The 15,418-nt window shown below is 51.7% G+C and overlaps 8 protein-coding genes across 8 annotated transcripts; 6 read left to right on the top strand and 2 right to left on the bottom strand.

Moving 5' to 3' along the window:
• Positions 1–195: 195 nt before the first annotated feature.
• On the top strand, positions 196–1,768 carry AKAW2_11374A (putative aminotransferase; the record flags this gene model as incomplete). Its single annotated transcript, XM_041683851.1, has 2 exons — positions 196–989; positions 1,051–1,768. The coding sequence occupies 2 exons, from the start codon at positions 196–198 to the stop codon at positions 1,766–1,768; spliced, it is 1,512 nt and encodes a 503-aa protein (XP_041538094.1).
• Positions 1,769–2,495: 727 nt separating this feature from the next.
• Positions 2,496–4,591, top strand: AKAW2_11373A (putative long-chain fatty acid transporter; the record flags this gene model as incomplete). The annotated part of the gene is made up of 3 exons (XM_041683850.1): positions 2,496–2,511; positions 2,585–3,375; positions 3,431–4,591. The coding sequence occupies 3 exons, from the start codon at positions 2,496–2,498 to the stop codon at positions 4,589–4,591; spliced, it is 1,968 nt and encodes a 655-aa protein (XP_041538093.1).
• A 508-nt stretch (positions 4,592–5,099) lies between these two features.
• AKAW2_11372S (uncharacterized protein) lies at positions 5,100–5,492 on the bottom strand (the record flags this gene model as incomplete). The annotated part of the gene is made up of 1 exon (XM_041683849.1): positions 5,100–5,492. The coding sequence occupies one exon, from the start codon at positions 5,490–5,492 to the stop codon at positions 5,100–5,102; it is 393 nt and encodes a 130-aa protein (XP_041538092.1).
• A 1,722-nt stretch (positions 5,493–7,214) lies between these two features.
• Positions 7,215–7,971, top strand: AKAW2_11371A (C2H2-type zinc finger protein; the record flags this gene model as incomplete). The annotated part of the gene is made up of 2 exons (XM_041683848.1): positions 7,215–7,681; positions 7,743–7,971. The coding sequence occupies 2 exons, from the start codon at positions 7,215–7,217 to the stop codon at positions 7,969–7,971; spliced, it is 696 nt and encodes a 231-aa protein (XP_041538091.1).
• Positions 7,972–9,071: 1,100 nt separating this feature from the next.
• AKAW2_11370A (hydroxyacyl-thioester dehydratase HTD2) lies at positions 9,072–10,217 on the top strand (the record flags this gene model as incomplete). Its single annotated transcript, XM_041683847.1, has 2 exons — positions 9,072–9,688; positions 9,746–10,217. 2 exons carry the CDS (start codon positions 9,072–9,074, stop codon positions 10,215–10,217), a joined length of 1,089 nt encoding a protein of 362 aa, XP_041538090.1.
• A 418-nt stretch (positions 10,218–10,635) lies between these two features.
• Positions 10,636–13,191, top strand: AKAW2_11369A (putative C6 transcription factor; the record flags this gene model as incomplete). Its single annotated transcript, XM_041683845.1, has 7 exons — positions 10,636–10,691; positions 10,802–11,222; positions 11,279–11,498; positions 11,550–11,581; positions 11,635–12,877; positions 12,923–13,056; positions 13,105–13,191. The coding sequence occupies 7 exons, from the start codon at positions 10,636–10,638 to the stop codon at positions 13,189–13,191; spliced, it is 2,193 nt and encodes a 730-aa protein (XP_041538089.1).
• A 196-nt stretch (positions 13,192–13,387) lies between these two features.
• AKAW2_11368A (ubiquinone-binding COQ10-like protein) lies at positions 13,388–14,137 on the top strand (the record flags this gene model as incomplete). Its single annotated transcript, XM_041683844.1, has 1 exon — positions 13,388–14,137. One exon carries the CDS (start codon positions 13,388–13,390, stop codon positions 14,135–14,137), a length of 750 nt encoding a protein of 249 aa, XP_041538088.1.
• A 196-nt stretch (positions 14,138–14,333) lies between these two features.
• sod4 (mitochondrial 37S ribosomal protein mS42) lies at positions 14,334–15,415 on the bottom strand (the record flags this gene model as incomplete). Its single annotated transcript, XM_041683843.1, has 4 exons — positions 14,334–14,858; positions 14,915–15,039; positions 15,112–15,292; positions 15,356–15,415. 4 exons carry the CDS (start codon positions 15,413–15,415, stop codon positions 14,334–14,336), a joined length of 891 nt encoding a protein of 296 aa, XP_041538087.1.
• Positions 15,416–15,418: the final 3 nt, after the last annotated feature.

The raw sequence follows: 15,418 nt of genomic DNA, 5'->3' as shown, positions 1-15,418 counted from the left end.
GGAGAAGCGCTAATCTGTGGCCTGACAGCCTGGGGCACCCACCCAATGATAGCCCGGCGCGATGTGGTATTATCGGGTACCTACCGCGACCTACGTTGCTTCAAAGTAACTACGGCATATATTGGTCTACTGTGGATCATGCTGTCACCTACAGGGCGCGGTGGATATCAGTGAGATGGCCTCGAATATATTCCGATGGTTCATGTTGACGGCAAGCGTAAATTAACCGGTCATTTGCTGGATTTGCCTCGCTTCATCCACTTTCTCCTCCGTTTCACCCAATCGGGAAACGCCATATTCAATTATCACGTGACTCGGTACCTGAATTCCATGAGATATAAATCAAACGCATTCCGAATCATTGAGTCATTGTTGAGAAAGGATCGTGTTGTTGTTAGAAGTAAACGAGTGTCTGTCTTCAAAAAGCCTTCGCGATGGTTCACATCAAAGAGTTCGCCGTGGAACAAGTATGACCCCTCCCCAACCGGACAACCCCGCATATTTTATCTAGATGAAGCTAACCGTGCTACTCTGTACAAGTGGATGGACAAATATGAAACCACAGCGAAATACAATGTGGCAGAAACATGCTGTGCGTCAATCTCATTTAATGATCTCCGGGAGCTGTCGGAGGACAAGTCCGACCCATTGGATTTGAGCATTAAGCTCACTTACGGAGCTATTCGTGGGTCGGAACGACTCCGGGGAAACCTGGCAAGGCTGTACTCGGATCAAACACCGTTGCCATCGGACAATGTCTTGATCACTGCTGGCGCCATCCAAGCCAATTTTCTCCTGCTCTATACTCTGGTTGGGTCCGGCGACCATGTGATCTGCCATTACCCCACGTACCAGCAGCTCTACTCAGTGCCGGAATCGCTCGGGGCTGAGGTGAGTCTGTGGAAGGCGAAAGAGGCAGACAATTGGAGGCTGGATATCAATGAACTAAAGAGCCTTATCCGTCCGAATACCAAAATGATTATCCTCAAGTTAGTAAACCCCTCGACTTCCACTGACCGGCTTCCCTGATCAAGATATTTCGCCTTACAGTAACCCTCAAAATCCTACCGGAGCGGTGATACCCCAGGAGACATTGAAGGAAATCGTTGAAATCGCTCGAAGCTCGTCCATCATTGTCCATGCCGATGAGGTTTACCGCCCGCTGTATCACTCTGTCGGGGAAGGCCAAGCCCCGCCATCGCTCCTGTCGCTAGGATACGAGCATACCGTAGTGACTGGCTCCATGTCCAAGGCATATAGCTTGGCAGGACTCCGTGTTGGATGGATTGCATCTCGAGACCGCTCAATCATTGAGGCCTGCGCCAGCGCCAGGGACTACACAACCATTTCCGTCGGCCAGCTGGATGATGCTATTGCCAGTTACGCGTTAGCCCCCGCGTGTGAGCCCAACCTCCTTAAGCGGAACCTTGACTTGGCCCGCCGGAATTTGGCAATCTTGGAGAAATTCATCGAGTCTCATCGGTGGGCATGTGACTGGGTTAAGCCGCGAGCAGGTACAACGGCATTTGTGCGTTTTAACAACCAAGGCCATCCAGTGGACGATGTAGCCTTCTGTGAACAACTGCAGGCCAAGATTGGGGTGATGTTTGTCCCTGGAAGCTCATGTTTTGGGGAAGGAGAGGATTATGAGGGATATGTTCGGATTGGGTATGTGTGTGAAACGGAGGTGTTGGAACAAGCCATGGAGGCGTTGCGATCATTCATGGACGGGGAATATAGGAACGTGCCGGTGAGGAGCCGGAGTTAGAGATCTGCTGCGTAAAGTTAGAAAATGAATTTAATAGTCAGCCAAGCCAAACCTGCATGTAGCATGCATTGACCCAAGAAAGGTGAAATCAGGTACAACCCGTGCATCAGCCCGTGCATCAACCCGAACATCAATGTTACTTAATCAATAAGTCCGGCCATAGTTATTGCTTTTAATGTAGTAGCGATGGATGGAATTAGCCTCAGCGAAGGCTTATTTTCGGTTATTCCCACACTTTCCACGGACCCATTGGCCGGTTCAGCCACCAGCCAACTTGGCGAGTCTCCACCTGATTAACTGGTTTCTTGTTGGACCATTGAATTACAATAGTTCCAGGTTAGTGGAGACCGTGACCAGCTTCATTTAATGCACAACCCATCATAGCGCTTGTTCCGTCCAGCCGAGGTAACTCTGTTCACCCGCTCCTCTCCACGTAAGGACATACTTACTAGTACTTAAAAGGTGAATTGAATGACAAGGATCTCGTTGGCTCAGCCTCATGGCTGTCAACTAAAAGCTCCATCGATGCCAGCTCGCGTTCCAACAGTTTCTTTGTTCCTCTGCTAGTATTTAATACCCCGCGCGCATCCTCATTTCCGGCTCATTTGCTCGTCTCCGTGCTTCCCTTCCTTTTCCCTTTCCTTCCGGTGATCACCAACGGGCAGACCATAACAGTGTGCCGCTTCTTCCGAACCATCCAACATAATCAGTAGGAATAACTCCCAGAATGTCTGCGATACCTGGTCTGCGAGCTCCCTACCATAATCATATATGAAGTATAGCTAGAATTCCGGTACTGACTGGATGATCTACCAGATCTCCCCGTCCCTCTCCCGATCGCCGGTTCGGCGCTGGTAGCCACGCTCGCATACCTAAATGCCAAATTCTCTCTATTCCAAGACAAGCATTCAATCTCGTCCATGCTCAGTATAGCTAGTAACTCCAAGTCCTCTGAGCGAACCGATCGGGTCAATTTCTTCTATGTGCTGGAGCAGCATGCCCGCGACCCGAAAACCAAGGATCGGCCGTTCATCGTCTACAATGGACAAAGCTGGACATATCACGAAACGTACGTGCTGGCGCTGCGCTATGGCGCCTGGTTCAAGCAGGTTCACGGAGTCAAGTCCCGGGAAGTCGTCGCCATGGATTTCATGAACTCCTCGACGTTCGTTTTCATCTGGATGGGTCTCTGGAGTATTGGCGCTGCGCCCGCCTTTATTAATTACAATCTGACAGGGCAGCCTTTGACACATTCGGTTCGGGCCTCAAGCGCACGACTGCTGCTCGTTGAGGAGGAACTTCGCCAGAAATTCACGTCCGAACAACTAGAGCTATTTGCTTCTCCTGACTTCCGAGATGGAGGGGATTCAGTCAATCTGGTCTTCTTCACCCCAGAAGTCGAGGCTCAGATCCTCAGAATGGAGCCTACGCGGGAGGACGACACAGCTCGGAGCGGCACTCAGCTGCGCGACATGGCCACGCTGATCTACACGAGTGGAACTACCGGCCTACCCAAGCCTGCGATTCTTCCTTGGAGGAAGGTCTGGGCTGGTGCTGTAATGACCAATACTTGGCTGAAGATGACCAAGGATGACCGGATGTTCACGGTAGGCTTCTTTGATACCCCTGTACTGTCTCTCAACAATACTAATCTCATCATAGTGCATGCCTCTTTATCACTCATCCGCAGCCATCCTCGGTCTCATGCCGTGTTTGTGGACAGGATCGGCCTTGATCATCGGTCGCAAGTTCTCTGCTCGTAGCTTCATGCGGGAAGCCGGGGAGAATGATGCAACTATCGTGCAATACGTGGGTGAAACCATGAGATACCTCTTGGCAGTGCCGCCCGCCATCGATCCCATCACCGGGGAAAACCTAGACAAGAAGCATAAGATTCGCCTGGCTCTGGGCAACGGTCTGCGTCCAGACATTTGGAACCGGGTGAAGGAACGGTTCAATATCCCTACGATTGCCGAATTCTACGCCTCTACCGAAGGCCCAGGCGGCTTGTTCAACATCTCCTCCAACGACTTTACTGCGGGTGCAATTGGCCGTAGCGGGTTTCTCACCAGTATGATCATCGGTCGTAGTGTTGCTATTGTCGAAGTTGACCAAGAAACCCAACAACCCTGGCGCGACCCCAAGTCTGGCTTCTGCAAGAAGGTCCCGCGGGGCGATCCGGGCGAGTTGCTATATGCACTCAACCCGCAGGATCCCGGAGAGAACTTCGTCGGTTATTACAAGAACAACAAAGCCACGGACGGCAAGATACTCCGCGACGTGTTTCGCAAAGGCGACGCCTACTACCGATCTGGAGACTTGATCCGATGGGACAAAGACGGTCGGTGGTACTTCTCCGACCGTCTAGGTGACACCTTCCGCTGGAAGAGCGAAAACGTGTCCACCAGCGAGGTGGCCGAGGTGCTGGGCGTTCATCCGGACGTGCACGAAGCCAACGTCTACGGAGTGGCGTTGCCAAACCATGACGGCCGTGCTGGCTGCGCCGCCATCGTTCTTCAGCAACAGACACGCTCCGAGGACCAGACTGTGGTTCTCCCTCCATCTGAAGAGAGTCTAAACAGCCTGGCTGCGCATGTGGTGAAGAATCTTCCGCGGTTTGCTGCTCCACAGTTTCTCCGAATCACGGCTGAGATGCAGGCTACGGGAAATAACAAGCAGCAGAAACATACTCTCCGGACACAAGGAGTGGATCCTGCGCTGGTTCCGGCGAGTGACCGGATGTACTGGCTCCAGGGGAACCAGTATGTGCCGTTTGAGTCGAAGGATTGGGACCGACTACAGGCTGGGCAGGCCAAGCTGTGAGCTGGTTCAGTCAGTAGTTTCTGGATACTAGATAAGTGTCGATATCTATAACGCTGTATCATGTTAGTAGACGAGTGTCATCTTGTTTAAACTCATGTGCTGTAGTTGTTGTGCATACTACATCAATGATTGTCATGGTACACACTAAGCGTGTGTGAAATGTGAAACTCGAATATAGTTCTGCGCATACTAGCAGTCTATTAATATGATATAGTGAGTAATATCAGATATCCTCTGAAAAGCAGCGTTGAAAGGTACCAAACAAAGCTCCTGAATAAATAGTCTCCAAAACAGGGACATGTAGAAGGGTCTCCAGTCAATCAACCGCTGGGATGATCCCATTGGCGCTATATGATAGATAACCCTTACAGTGTCTCGGGACCGAGGACGAGGAAATAAGGCAAACAGACAAATCAGATCATTCTGAGCCAGTAAGACAATACATCAATCAAATATAATACTGGAAAGTCCAGCAGTGAAACTTGCCGTATCGCGGTAAGTTGGCCAATCAATTCCAATTGCCACTTTCTTCCACCTTATCCTTGAACGATGTCAAAAGCTTCGCAGCCGCCATATGCCCATTTCCCTCAGCCAATTCCACGGCACGCCAATATTGCCGTTCACCATAATTGCCTACCAGCGATGCTCCTTCGTCAAGGAGTAGCCGAAGCATGTCAATTCGACCGTGCTCTGCCGCTCCCTCCAAAGCTGTTCTGCCATTGAGTCGTGCAGGAGCAGCATTAACGTCTGCGTCTAGGTCGATGAGCTTGCGAGCAATTCCTAGGTAGCCTTGAATGGCGGCAATCTGTAATGCGGTGGCCCCGCCATACTCTGATGGTGCACTGTTGACATTGGCTCCGTGGTCAAGGAGGTTGATCAGGTCTATGTTTCCGTTGTTCATCGCATGTTGTAGCGCCGTGCGTCGACCCTCGCCCTTCCCTAGTTTGTCAGATCTAAGAGTCGCAGTGCACTGACAACAGTTTCTCTGCTATGGCCTCTGCGGTGGGCTCTCGATGTGCTTCATAGTCTTCCAGCCAGACGCGTGGAACAACTTCATCACATTCCGGTCATGGGCAGCCATAGTTCTTTTGGGTTTGCCAGTTGGACCGTGGGATACGAAGTCATTAGACAAGAAGAATAGTTCCAAGTTATGACCCTCTGGTGTCGTTCGTGGAGTGTTACACAGCCTTGTTCCGAGGGTACGATGCTGGCCTTCGAATTCTTCCGGCATCAGAATACTAACTCCAGTCACTATACGGGACAGGCTATTGATATTGGGTGGATTGGACAGCGTCTTCTAAGGAACTATCGAGCCTAGTCGTTGCATCAAGTCTCGGTCGATGTTGTTTGTCAAAGCACCAGGGGATTGTGGCGATGTCACAGCCAGGGCGGACGGTAGCGACGACAAATCTATACAACCGTTCAGGTCAGTTTTAGAAGAGTAGTGGGAATAACCCCAGAAACATACTAGGGTCTTGTCCAGGCTTGAGGAGCTTGGAAAATTGCAGCCATGGAAGGGAGTGACCTCAAATGAGCCGCATACCGGCGTTGCAGGAGTGCAGACAACAATTCCTTCTGGAGTGCTGGGAGAAGGAGCTAAGACTCTATTAGCTGCCTGGGATTCATGCGAGCAGGATGATATGGGAACACGCTGAACAGATCATCTGGAAGGTTATCCACCGTCGAAACAAAGGCTTTATTGTATCGAGACTTTTTCAGCTTGCTTGGGGGATATTGAACCCCGTCGACATACACTTCGCTCTCTTTCTGGTATTCCCTCTTTCTCTTGTTGATTCGCCGCCCGATGAACTTGCCCTCCACTGAGGTCAGAGAATGATTTTTCGCAGGCCCCATTGCTTGAAGTATTTTTCGTACTGTGACTTTCTCTTTTGATATGAGATTCTCTGTGTCTGTAGGTGCAGCAGGGTAAGAATGTACTGACCTTTCATCGAACCCGTACTTAGTTTGTATATACTTCCTGACTTCGCTTAATTTATGGCCTTCATGGATATAGAGACGCTCCAGTTCGGGCCGGTAGGACTCCCAGATGGTGTCAGCCATGCTTGGGTGTGGTGTGTCTGAGAGCTAGCAGGAAAAGCGTTCTTTCTGGTGAAATCCAATCTGTAACTTACTATGGCGATAAAAGGCTAGGCCCACATCAGCCTGATTTACCAAAAGGTCCAAGTACTTACACGTAGACCCACTACAATGGCACAGTCTGCCGGAAGAGTGGATGCGGAGGAACATAAGTACCCGGCCAAATTCCTTCCATCTATTGGCGGTTTCCAGGATCTCGATGCACCTTTTTAGCCCTGCCAGGGGGCTGCACGAATGGAAAATCGACGTCGGTGGAGCGCAGCCATGTATAGCGTCTTGCCCGCGCATCTCCTGAGGATTTGGTGGGATCCTGAAAAATTTGGCTTGATAAACCGTGCGCCTAAATTTGATCATCAACTTGTGCCAGCGTAAGCCGATCTATACAGGAACACACGACACACGGCCCCTTTCTAGCATATATAAGGGCACCTTTTCTAAATGACCTCTGGCCAAATTCAAACATCAAAGCACACATTGAGACTTGAATCGTCTCTTTCACCATTATTATTACCCATCCGAGTTCATCATGGAGTGGCCGACCAGTTTTTCCCTAGGGCTCCAAGAGGATACTACTAGTACTACTGCTGGTACTCATCCGGACTGCCTCCCCATCGGTCAATACCTCTTTCATCAGCCATCAGCCGCTCCAGTGTCCCAGCCAGACTCCTCCATCTTTTCAAATCACCCCTATGGGGCCTTTACCTCGATTGCTGGTCCACCCCGTAGTATTGAACCTCATGTTTGGACAGTCAATCCGACGGGGAGTCTTTCAAGTGAGAGAAACGTCCACCCACAAGGCGGTGTGGCGCAGACTGCCCAAGCGCCTTTTGCCTACTATGAGGAAATCCCTGCCTTGTATGCTTCCACTCGTATTACTGGTGGTCAGCCCCTGCGACTACCAGTAGACTGGATGGATACCAATGCAGACACGAACCCAACCTGGCTTGCCTCCAATAGCGCCATGAGCCACCAGCTACACCCAGCTCCGGGAAGGTATGTGACCCGCTTTATCTACCATCAACATGGCACATTTAACGGTACCACATCTATGCAGTAGAATCCCTCGTGCCCCTTCTAGTGCTCATAGCCCACCAACATTTGAGTGTAAATGGGAAGGCTGCTCCAGCTCCACATGTTTCAGCACTGAGGGGACCCTTGTCCGCCATCTTAAATCGATTCATATCTCACCCGATGCGTATTCCTGTTCAGTTTGTGGCCAATCTTTTGGTAGGAAGGATCACCTCCGTTACCACCAGAGACGCCGTCATTGTTGCTTGGTCTGAGACTCTCTGTTTATTATTCGTGTTTTATGTTGGATTTTCCTACAATATTCTCCTCCAATCGCTCCTTCTTCTACTTCTTCTACTTCTTTTTCCTTTCTTATAAACCCCGTACATTTATATATACCTTTTCGGGGCCTTATCAGCTGATTTCTCACTTCATGTTTTCCTTACTCTTATCTGATATATATCCATTTCGAAGAGAACAATATAATGAAAAAGAATTCGATTTTGTATCATCGGCGCTCGAACTTTGATAAACAGTATCGAAAGAATTTATAGGTCTTCCGTTTACACTATCTCGTACCAACTGTTATGGGGAAAGTCGAAGAAACAAAAAGTGGGGTACCCATGTCCACATAATCTACCCGTTCGACGAGCATTTCAGCGTGACACTAGGCAACTGTATTGGCAGTCCCATCTTGGCGAGAATCATCGGACAGCCGCGTTGGACACCTATCAAGTGGTATGAGTAGTAAGGTCAAACGGAAAATCTAATTATCCCTATGCCACCCCTTCGCGATGTATCTTAATACATGATTATATCAGCGGTACAGACATTACGTTCATATATTTGTGGATTTTTGAATAACAATTACCGTGGGTCATTGATTCCCCTCTTTCTAACTGTTGTCGCCATCGGGGTAAACTAAATACTGCCTATCTTCGGATCCCGATATATATATCTTCACTGGCCTACATTTTCTTCCAATACTTTGTCGTGTGAGACTTACTGAGAAAGTGTCCCATGCATGACCTGGTGTAGCAGAACTCTTTCCTAACATAATTTCTATTCCATTCATAAATTACCGAATTGCACTTTAAGTATTTTTGAGATCTGCTGAGGCCAGTACTACCGCACCATAAATCTTCGGCATCATCTCTCGCAGACCGAGAGAATGCGGCGGCTAAATGGCGGAACCATAAAGGCTACTCGGAACATAGCCTCTCGATCTCGGTCTCGGAAACCCCCCCAGTGACCCGAGGTACAAAACCCCAGCACTTCCGAGACAACGCCCTGTTAAGCTCCCCTCTCGCTTCCACCACGATCGATCAAACCAAATCATCATACATTCCCCAACCACAATAAAACTCATACCACGATGTCCCTCCCCTCCTTAGCCCGCCATTCCACACGACCCCTCCTCCGCCCGCAATCCCTCCCTCCGCAACTCACCCGCGCATTCTCCAACCGCCCGGCCCTCCGCACCAACACCTCCGCATCCGCATCCAGCATCGCAACATCCTTCCTCACGCGCTTCCAATCCCTCGGCCCACAAACCCGCTCCCAAACCCTCGACGCGAACCAACTCCAACTCCTCTCCCTAACACTCAACCGACCCTCCCTATTCCCCAACTCCCCATCCCTATCCAATACCCCGACTTCCCTGCCCACCGGCACGCCCTTACCCGCCGGCTACCACCTCGTGTACTTCACCCCCGCATTCCTGGAAAATGAGCTCGGCGCGGACGGCACCGACACCTCGTATAACCCTGCGTCGCCGTTCACGCGCCGCATGTGGGCTGGTGGGGAGGTACATTGGCCGAGAGGGAAAGATGGGAAGCCGAATTATCTGAGGGTGGGGCAGGAGGTGCAGGAGACGACGAGGGTGTTGAGTGCGGAGCCGAAGGTTGTGAGGAAGACCGGGGAGGAGATGATTGTTGTGGGGGTCGAGAAGGAGTTTAGAAATGAGGATGGGGTGGCGGTTCTGGATAGGAGGTGAGTAGGGATTGTCTTTTGTGAAGTTGGGGATGGTGCTGATGTGGATGTATACAGGAACTGGGTCTTCCGCAAAGCTCTAACCTCGCCGTCGCCTACGACTTCATCTACTCCTCCAGCGACGAAGGCATTCAACGGCCCGGCTAGTTCGTCTACCCAGACGAGTGATAATGTGCATACGCGCACGCTGCGCCAAACGGCAGTGACATTGTTCCGGTTCTCGGCGTTGACGTTCAACCCGCACAAGATCCATTATTCGACGCTGTGGGCGAGAGATGTCGAGGGTCATAAGGATATCGTTGTGCATGGGCCATTGAATCTCATTTCGATTCTGGATCTGTGGCGCGATACGAGGAAGCATGAAGGTGGGGAGTTGGTTCTTCCGGAGAAGATCTCGTACAGGGCCACGAGCCCACTGTATGCGGAGGATGAGTATCGGATTGTGTTGGAGGATGGAGGGGATGGAGTTGGGAGGGTGCAGATTGTTGCGCCGGGGGAGGTGGTTGCAATGAAGGCGGAGATTCAGTAGATATAGTAGAGTGGTTGTGTAGATATTTGATCTGTTTCGCTGCTGCGAGGGGTATACTGTGATTACTATAGCTATGTGCAGATGATGTTACACGAGGATACAAATGACGGACCCTAGAATATATACTGTAAGTACCACTCTTCTAAACAAGTACCGAAACTTGACTTCACAACTTGTCTGCTCCACTCCACCCCAAAGTAGGGTTCGGGCTTAGCTCCGGAGATAACCACTCCACCCCCATCCTTATCGCCATCGCGGCAGCCTCCATTCCACTTCAATTACACTCGAACTCAACTTCACATTCACTATCTATTTACCACAACTACCCCACGCTCCACACATCCCCCCTTATACTTGGTACATAGTAGCCCCACTACATACTCCACTATTCATCGACATATACAGGAATCAAACGGTTATGGAAAAGAAACGCACCCGCGTGCAACTCTCATGCACAGCCTGCCGAGCCCGCAAGTAAGCAAGCGGCAACCCCTCCAATCCCACATTCCTCCCTCTACCTTCAACCATCAACACCTATTACTCTATAAAAGAACGCATACCAATAATCATAATTCATGCAATAGGTTAAAGTGTTGCCGCACGCACCCCTGCACAAACTGCCTGAAGCGCAACGAAGCCGGCACTTGCACCTTCATCGGGCGCGGCCCGCGCGGCAAGACCTCGAGTAATGGACGGACCAGCCCGACGCAAGTACAGGATCGGTTGCAGCACCTGGAGAATCTGATTCTGTCGTTTACGCAGCAGCAACAACAGCAGCAGCAGCAGGAGAGGTCGAATAGTGTGGGTGAACACCAACAGGTGATTAATAATGGTGGTCAGATTACGCCGGCATCGTCGGTGCAACCGTCATTGGCATTTGGGGAGGTACAGCAAGCGCAGGGCGGAGATTCGGAAACTCCGCCTCCTGATCCCGGGAGGTTGGTGGTTAGGGAGACGGGCATGAGGTATATTGATGGGGCGCATTGGAGTGCGATTCTCGAGGAAGTAAGGCCGTCCTTTCTGATATGTGGAGTGAGTTGGGTGAGGCTGATGTCGTGCAGATTAGTGGAGTCAAGGAGTATCTAAGGGAGAATGAGGAGTTGGGGTTGTCTGATGAGGAAGGGGAAGACGACGAGATGGTAAGGCCGTCGAATGCGCCAACGCTATTACTTGGGCTGCACCAGGAAATGACCATGGACGAGTTGTTGGACGGGTTGCCGGCTCGGCCGGTCGTGGATCGCGTCGTGGCTATGTTTGTCGGCCTTAATGAGCCGACCACAGGTAGGTGTTGCTGTTGTATCGATCCTTGATAAGTGATGCTGATTGGATTAGTGATGGTGCACTTTCCTACTTTCCAGAAACAGGTATGCTAGTTCAATCGAGTGGGAGATACAAAGGATGCTGCTGACGCGCGCAGTATAACCAATTCTGGCAAAGACCAAAGGAAGTTTCTATCTCTTGGCTGGCACTGCTGTACGCAGCTCTCACAATAACAATGTCCGTGTATATGCGCACCGGGGAGCCGCTACCGGCAGAATTCGGGGAAGCAGATGAAGCCGTTCAGCGTCTCAGGCAATTGACCGCGCAGTGTCTAGTTCAGTCGAACTACACCGTTCCGGGGCGTTTCAAAGTGGAGGCTCTGTTTTTTTACACAATGTGCGAATTCTTCCGCAGCGAGGATGCCCAAGTCGGAGTATCTTTTCTGCTGAACATGGCAATTCGACTTGCTATGCGTTCAGGGTACCACCGGGATCCGCAACACTTTCCGAATATCACACCATACGAAGGCGAGATGAGGCGGCGGGTCTGGGCTATCATGCGTCAACTGGATGTTTTGATCTCGTTCCAGGTTGGGGTCCCGCGGGGTATACAGGACTGGCAGCAGGACGTGGAGCTACCGCGTAACATCTCTGATGAGGAATTTGGGGAGTCTACCGTTGAACTGCCGCCATCTCGACCCGAGACTGAACTCAGTACAACTGCATATATCCGCGGAAAGTCACGACTTATGGCCGTATTTGGGAAGATCTCTGATTTAGCGTACTCGCGCGATCCTATGACATATGATGACATACTGGCCCTGGACCGACAGCTGGAGGAAGCTCGGGACCTTGTGCCCACTGCATTCAAGATACGCCCACTTGACCAGTGCTTCGTGGATTCATCATACCTGATCCTGAGACGATACACATTGGAACTTTTGTACCAGAAGGCCCGCTGTGTGCTGCATCGGCGCTACCTGGGCGAGGTGCATACCAATCCCCGCTATGCCTACTCGCGTCAGGTTTGCATGAGTGCTTCCAAGGAGATCCTCCGTCACCAGGCGGATATCTACCACGAGACTCAGCCGGGTGGACTTCTTTACCGCGACCGACAATTCCCGAACTCGCTTCAGACCGCAGACTATTTGCTTGCCGCCATGATCATCTGTCTGGATCTGTCGCAGAACCCTACCGGCACACCGACGGGAAGCACGGACGAGGACGTAGCGGCAGTCATCCGGAGCCGGGAGGAACTGCTAGCGACCATTAAAACGTCACATCGGATATTTGAGCAGCAGCGTAGACGCTCGGCAGATGCACAGAAGGCATATGTGGCACTGACAATCATGCTGCGGCGAATTAATTTCCAGCAACAGGAAAGCCAACAACTGACTTCCGGTAAGTGGCACGGGATAACCCGAAGTACATTGCTAATGAGTGCAGCACAACCACCACTATACGGAAGTTGGAATGGGCAGCCATACTCAGTTGGAGTGGATCCAATGGGCATCACCCCAGAGTATCAGGCACTCGATGTTATCGGAGAGATGCTCGATGCGCCAACCAATCTCGACTGGGTAAGTGAGCCGCTGCAACTAGAATTTGAAACTAGCTAACAGGCGTAGAATCTCTGGGATCAGCAGATGCAATGTGCCGCCAACACGGATGTGGGGTTATGGGGGGATAATATACCAGAAGCTGTAAACATATAGAAAGGGAAGGATTGTAGTAAACCACAGCGGAAGTGTCAACCGGGAGGAACCCGAGATAAGCTCGGGGGCGGAGATCCGCTCGGAAGCCGACAAAAAGTCCACCCAAAGTTGAACCACCATTCTACCCTCTACCCAGACCAACCACTGATATACTCAAATTCCACCACCACGTTGCACTACACACTACACATCCACAATGATGCGACCACCGATACCACGCAGCCTCTACAACCGGGTCTCCCTCCCACGAGCAGCGCATCGCTCCCTCTCCACATCAGCCTTCTCCAACCACCTCTCTCATCACTCAACAAATAAGACCAACAACCTACGAATCACCAGATCAAGAACCTCAATCTCTTCGACCACCTCACTCTCTCAACCAACAATCCAAAAACGCCCCTTCCTCTCCTCCTTTCTCCCCAACTCCGACTCCGCCTCCAAAACCCGCCACCTCACCGCGACCCGGACGCTCCCACACGCTCCCGCGCCTCTCTTCGATATCATCTCCTCCGTCGAATCCTACTCCTCCTTCCTCCCCTTCCTAACCGCCTCGACCGTCACCCACCGTGACCCAACAACCAACTACCCGACCCGCGCCTTCCTCACCGTCGGCTACGGGCCCCTCAGCGAGACCTTTACCTCCAAGGTGACCTGCGACGCGGAGAACTGGGTCGTGGAGGCGCAAAGCGGCGCTAAGTACGGCGTGGGCAAGAAAGACGGACAGGGATTTCCGGGTGAGGATGAGGGGCTCTTTGAGTACTTGAGTACACGGTGGGAGTTGCAGAGTCAGGGTGAGGGTAAGGGGACGGTGGTGAAGCTGGATATTCGGTTTGAGTTCCGCAGTCAGCTGCATGCTGCTATGATGGGCGCTGTGGAGGGACAGATGGCTGGTGTTATGGTCGAGGCGTTTGAGAAGAGGATTTATGATGTGTTGGGAAGGCCTTGAACTTTCTCTCTATTCTTTTGTGGATTATTATGGATGCATATGAGGTGGACCGGATGTATTATAATATTGTTATGGAGGGAAAGGAAAGGGATATGATACACATCAGTGCATACATAGAATATGAAATAGAAGCTACACATTGTATAATACAGTTTATCACATGAACAAAAAAGAAATGACCGGAAGAGAGAATAGATCACAGCATGCTCAAGTTCCGTCCAGCATTAGCCGCATTGCCCTTAACCGGCCCAACCGCATTGTAGTTGTCGAACACCACCTCCCAGTTAATCCGATCCCACCAGCGCTCCAAGTACTCCGCCTTACCACCAATGCCGTAGTCCATCATCCACACATGCTCCCATGTGTTCACACACAGAATGGGCTGGACGTCCAGAGCACCCGGCGCCATGTTCTTCTGGTTAGCCGCGTGCGCACCCATCGCGCCAGCGTACTGGTTGCCCAGCGGCGCGTCCGGCGAGTGTGTCGCCATATCGACCGGTTGCCTCCGCGCATGAGCCGCCGGGTAGGGCGAGCCAGCGTTATACGTGCAGAAGATGTGCATCAGACCCTCCCGCTCGAGGTTCTTGGCCAGCCAGACGAAACCGGGGCCGAACATGGCGTTGGCGGTGGCCAGGAAATCGAGTTTCAGAGATTCGATCGAGGAGCAGGTATCGACGATGTCTTTGGCGAACTTTTCGGGGATCTGGGTTTGTTGGGGGGACTAGCACAGGTGTGTTAGAAGCTGGGCCTGACACAACTCGACCTTGGGACACTCACCAGGCAGTTGAAGAAGAAGTGGTTGTTGTGGGCCATCGAGGCATAGTTGAACACGGACGCCATCTCCGGTCGGCGGGAGTACTTGACCAGCAGTTCTCCGGGCTTTGCGTCGGCGTCGACGGTGTCTGTTGCAGTGGAGGGAAGATGGTGTCAGTTTCATACCAGCGGAGTTTGAGCTGCACTGCAAGGTAACTAACCCTGCGTCATCAGGTTCAGCTTGTCGATGAGCAGACCCTGGTATTGCGTCCAGGCGAAGTCGAACGCCTCGGGCGATAGCAGCTCCGGAATGCCATTGTTCTTGAAGTACTGGTCGTTGGTTAATTGGGGCACGCGGTGCAGGCTCCGGATCTGAAAGCGTGGGAGCGCGGAGACGGGCTTCTGGCGGAGGTCAGGTTGGTTAGCTATGAGCCCACCCCGGGCATTGGGATGGGGTCAGCTCACCTGGGAGAAGGCGGAGGCAGCACGCAGCGCGGACTGCGGCCGGAAGAGGCGGTTCAACATGAT

This window comes from Aspergillus luchuensis, chromosome 1 (assembly GCF_016861625.1).
Source record: "Aspergillus luchuensis IFO 4308 DNA, chromosome 1, nearly complete sequence".
NCBI classification, from domain to species: domain Eukaryota; kingdom Fungi; phylum Ascomycota; class Eurotiomycetes; order Eurotiales; family Aspergillaceae; genus Aspergillus; species Aspergillus luchuensis.
Note: the sequence above shows the minus strand (reverse complement) of the source record. Positions and strands in the feature narration are given on the sequence as shown.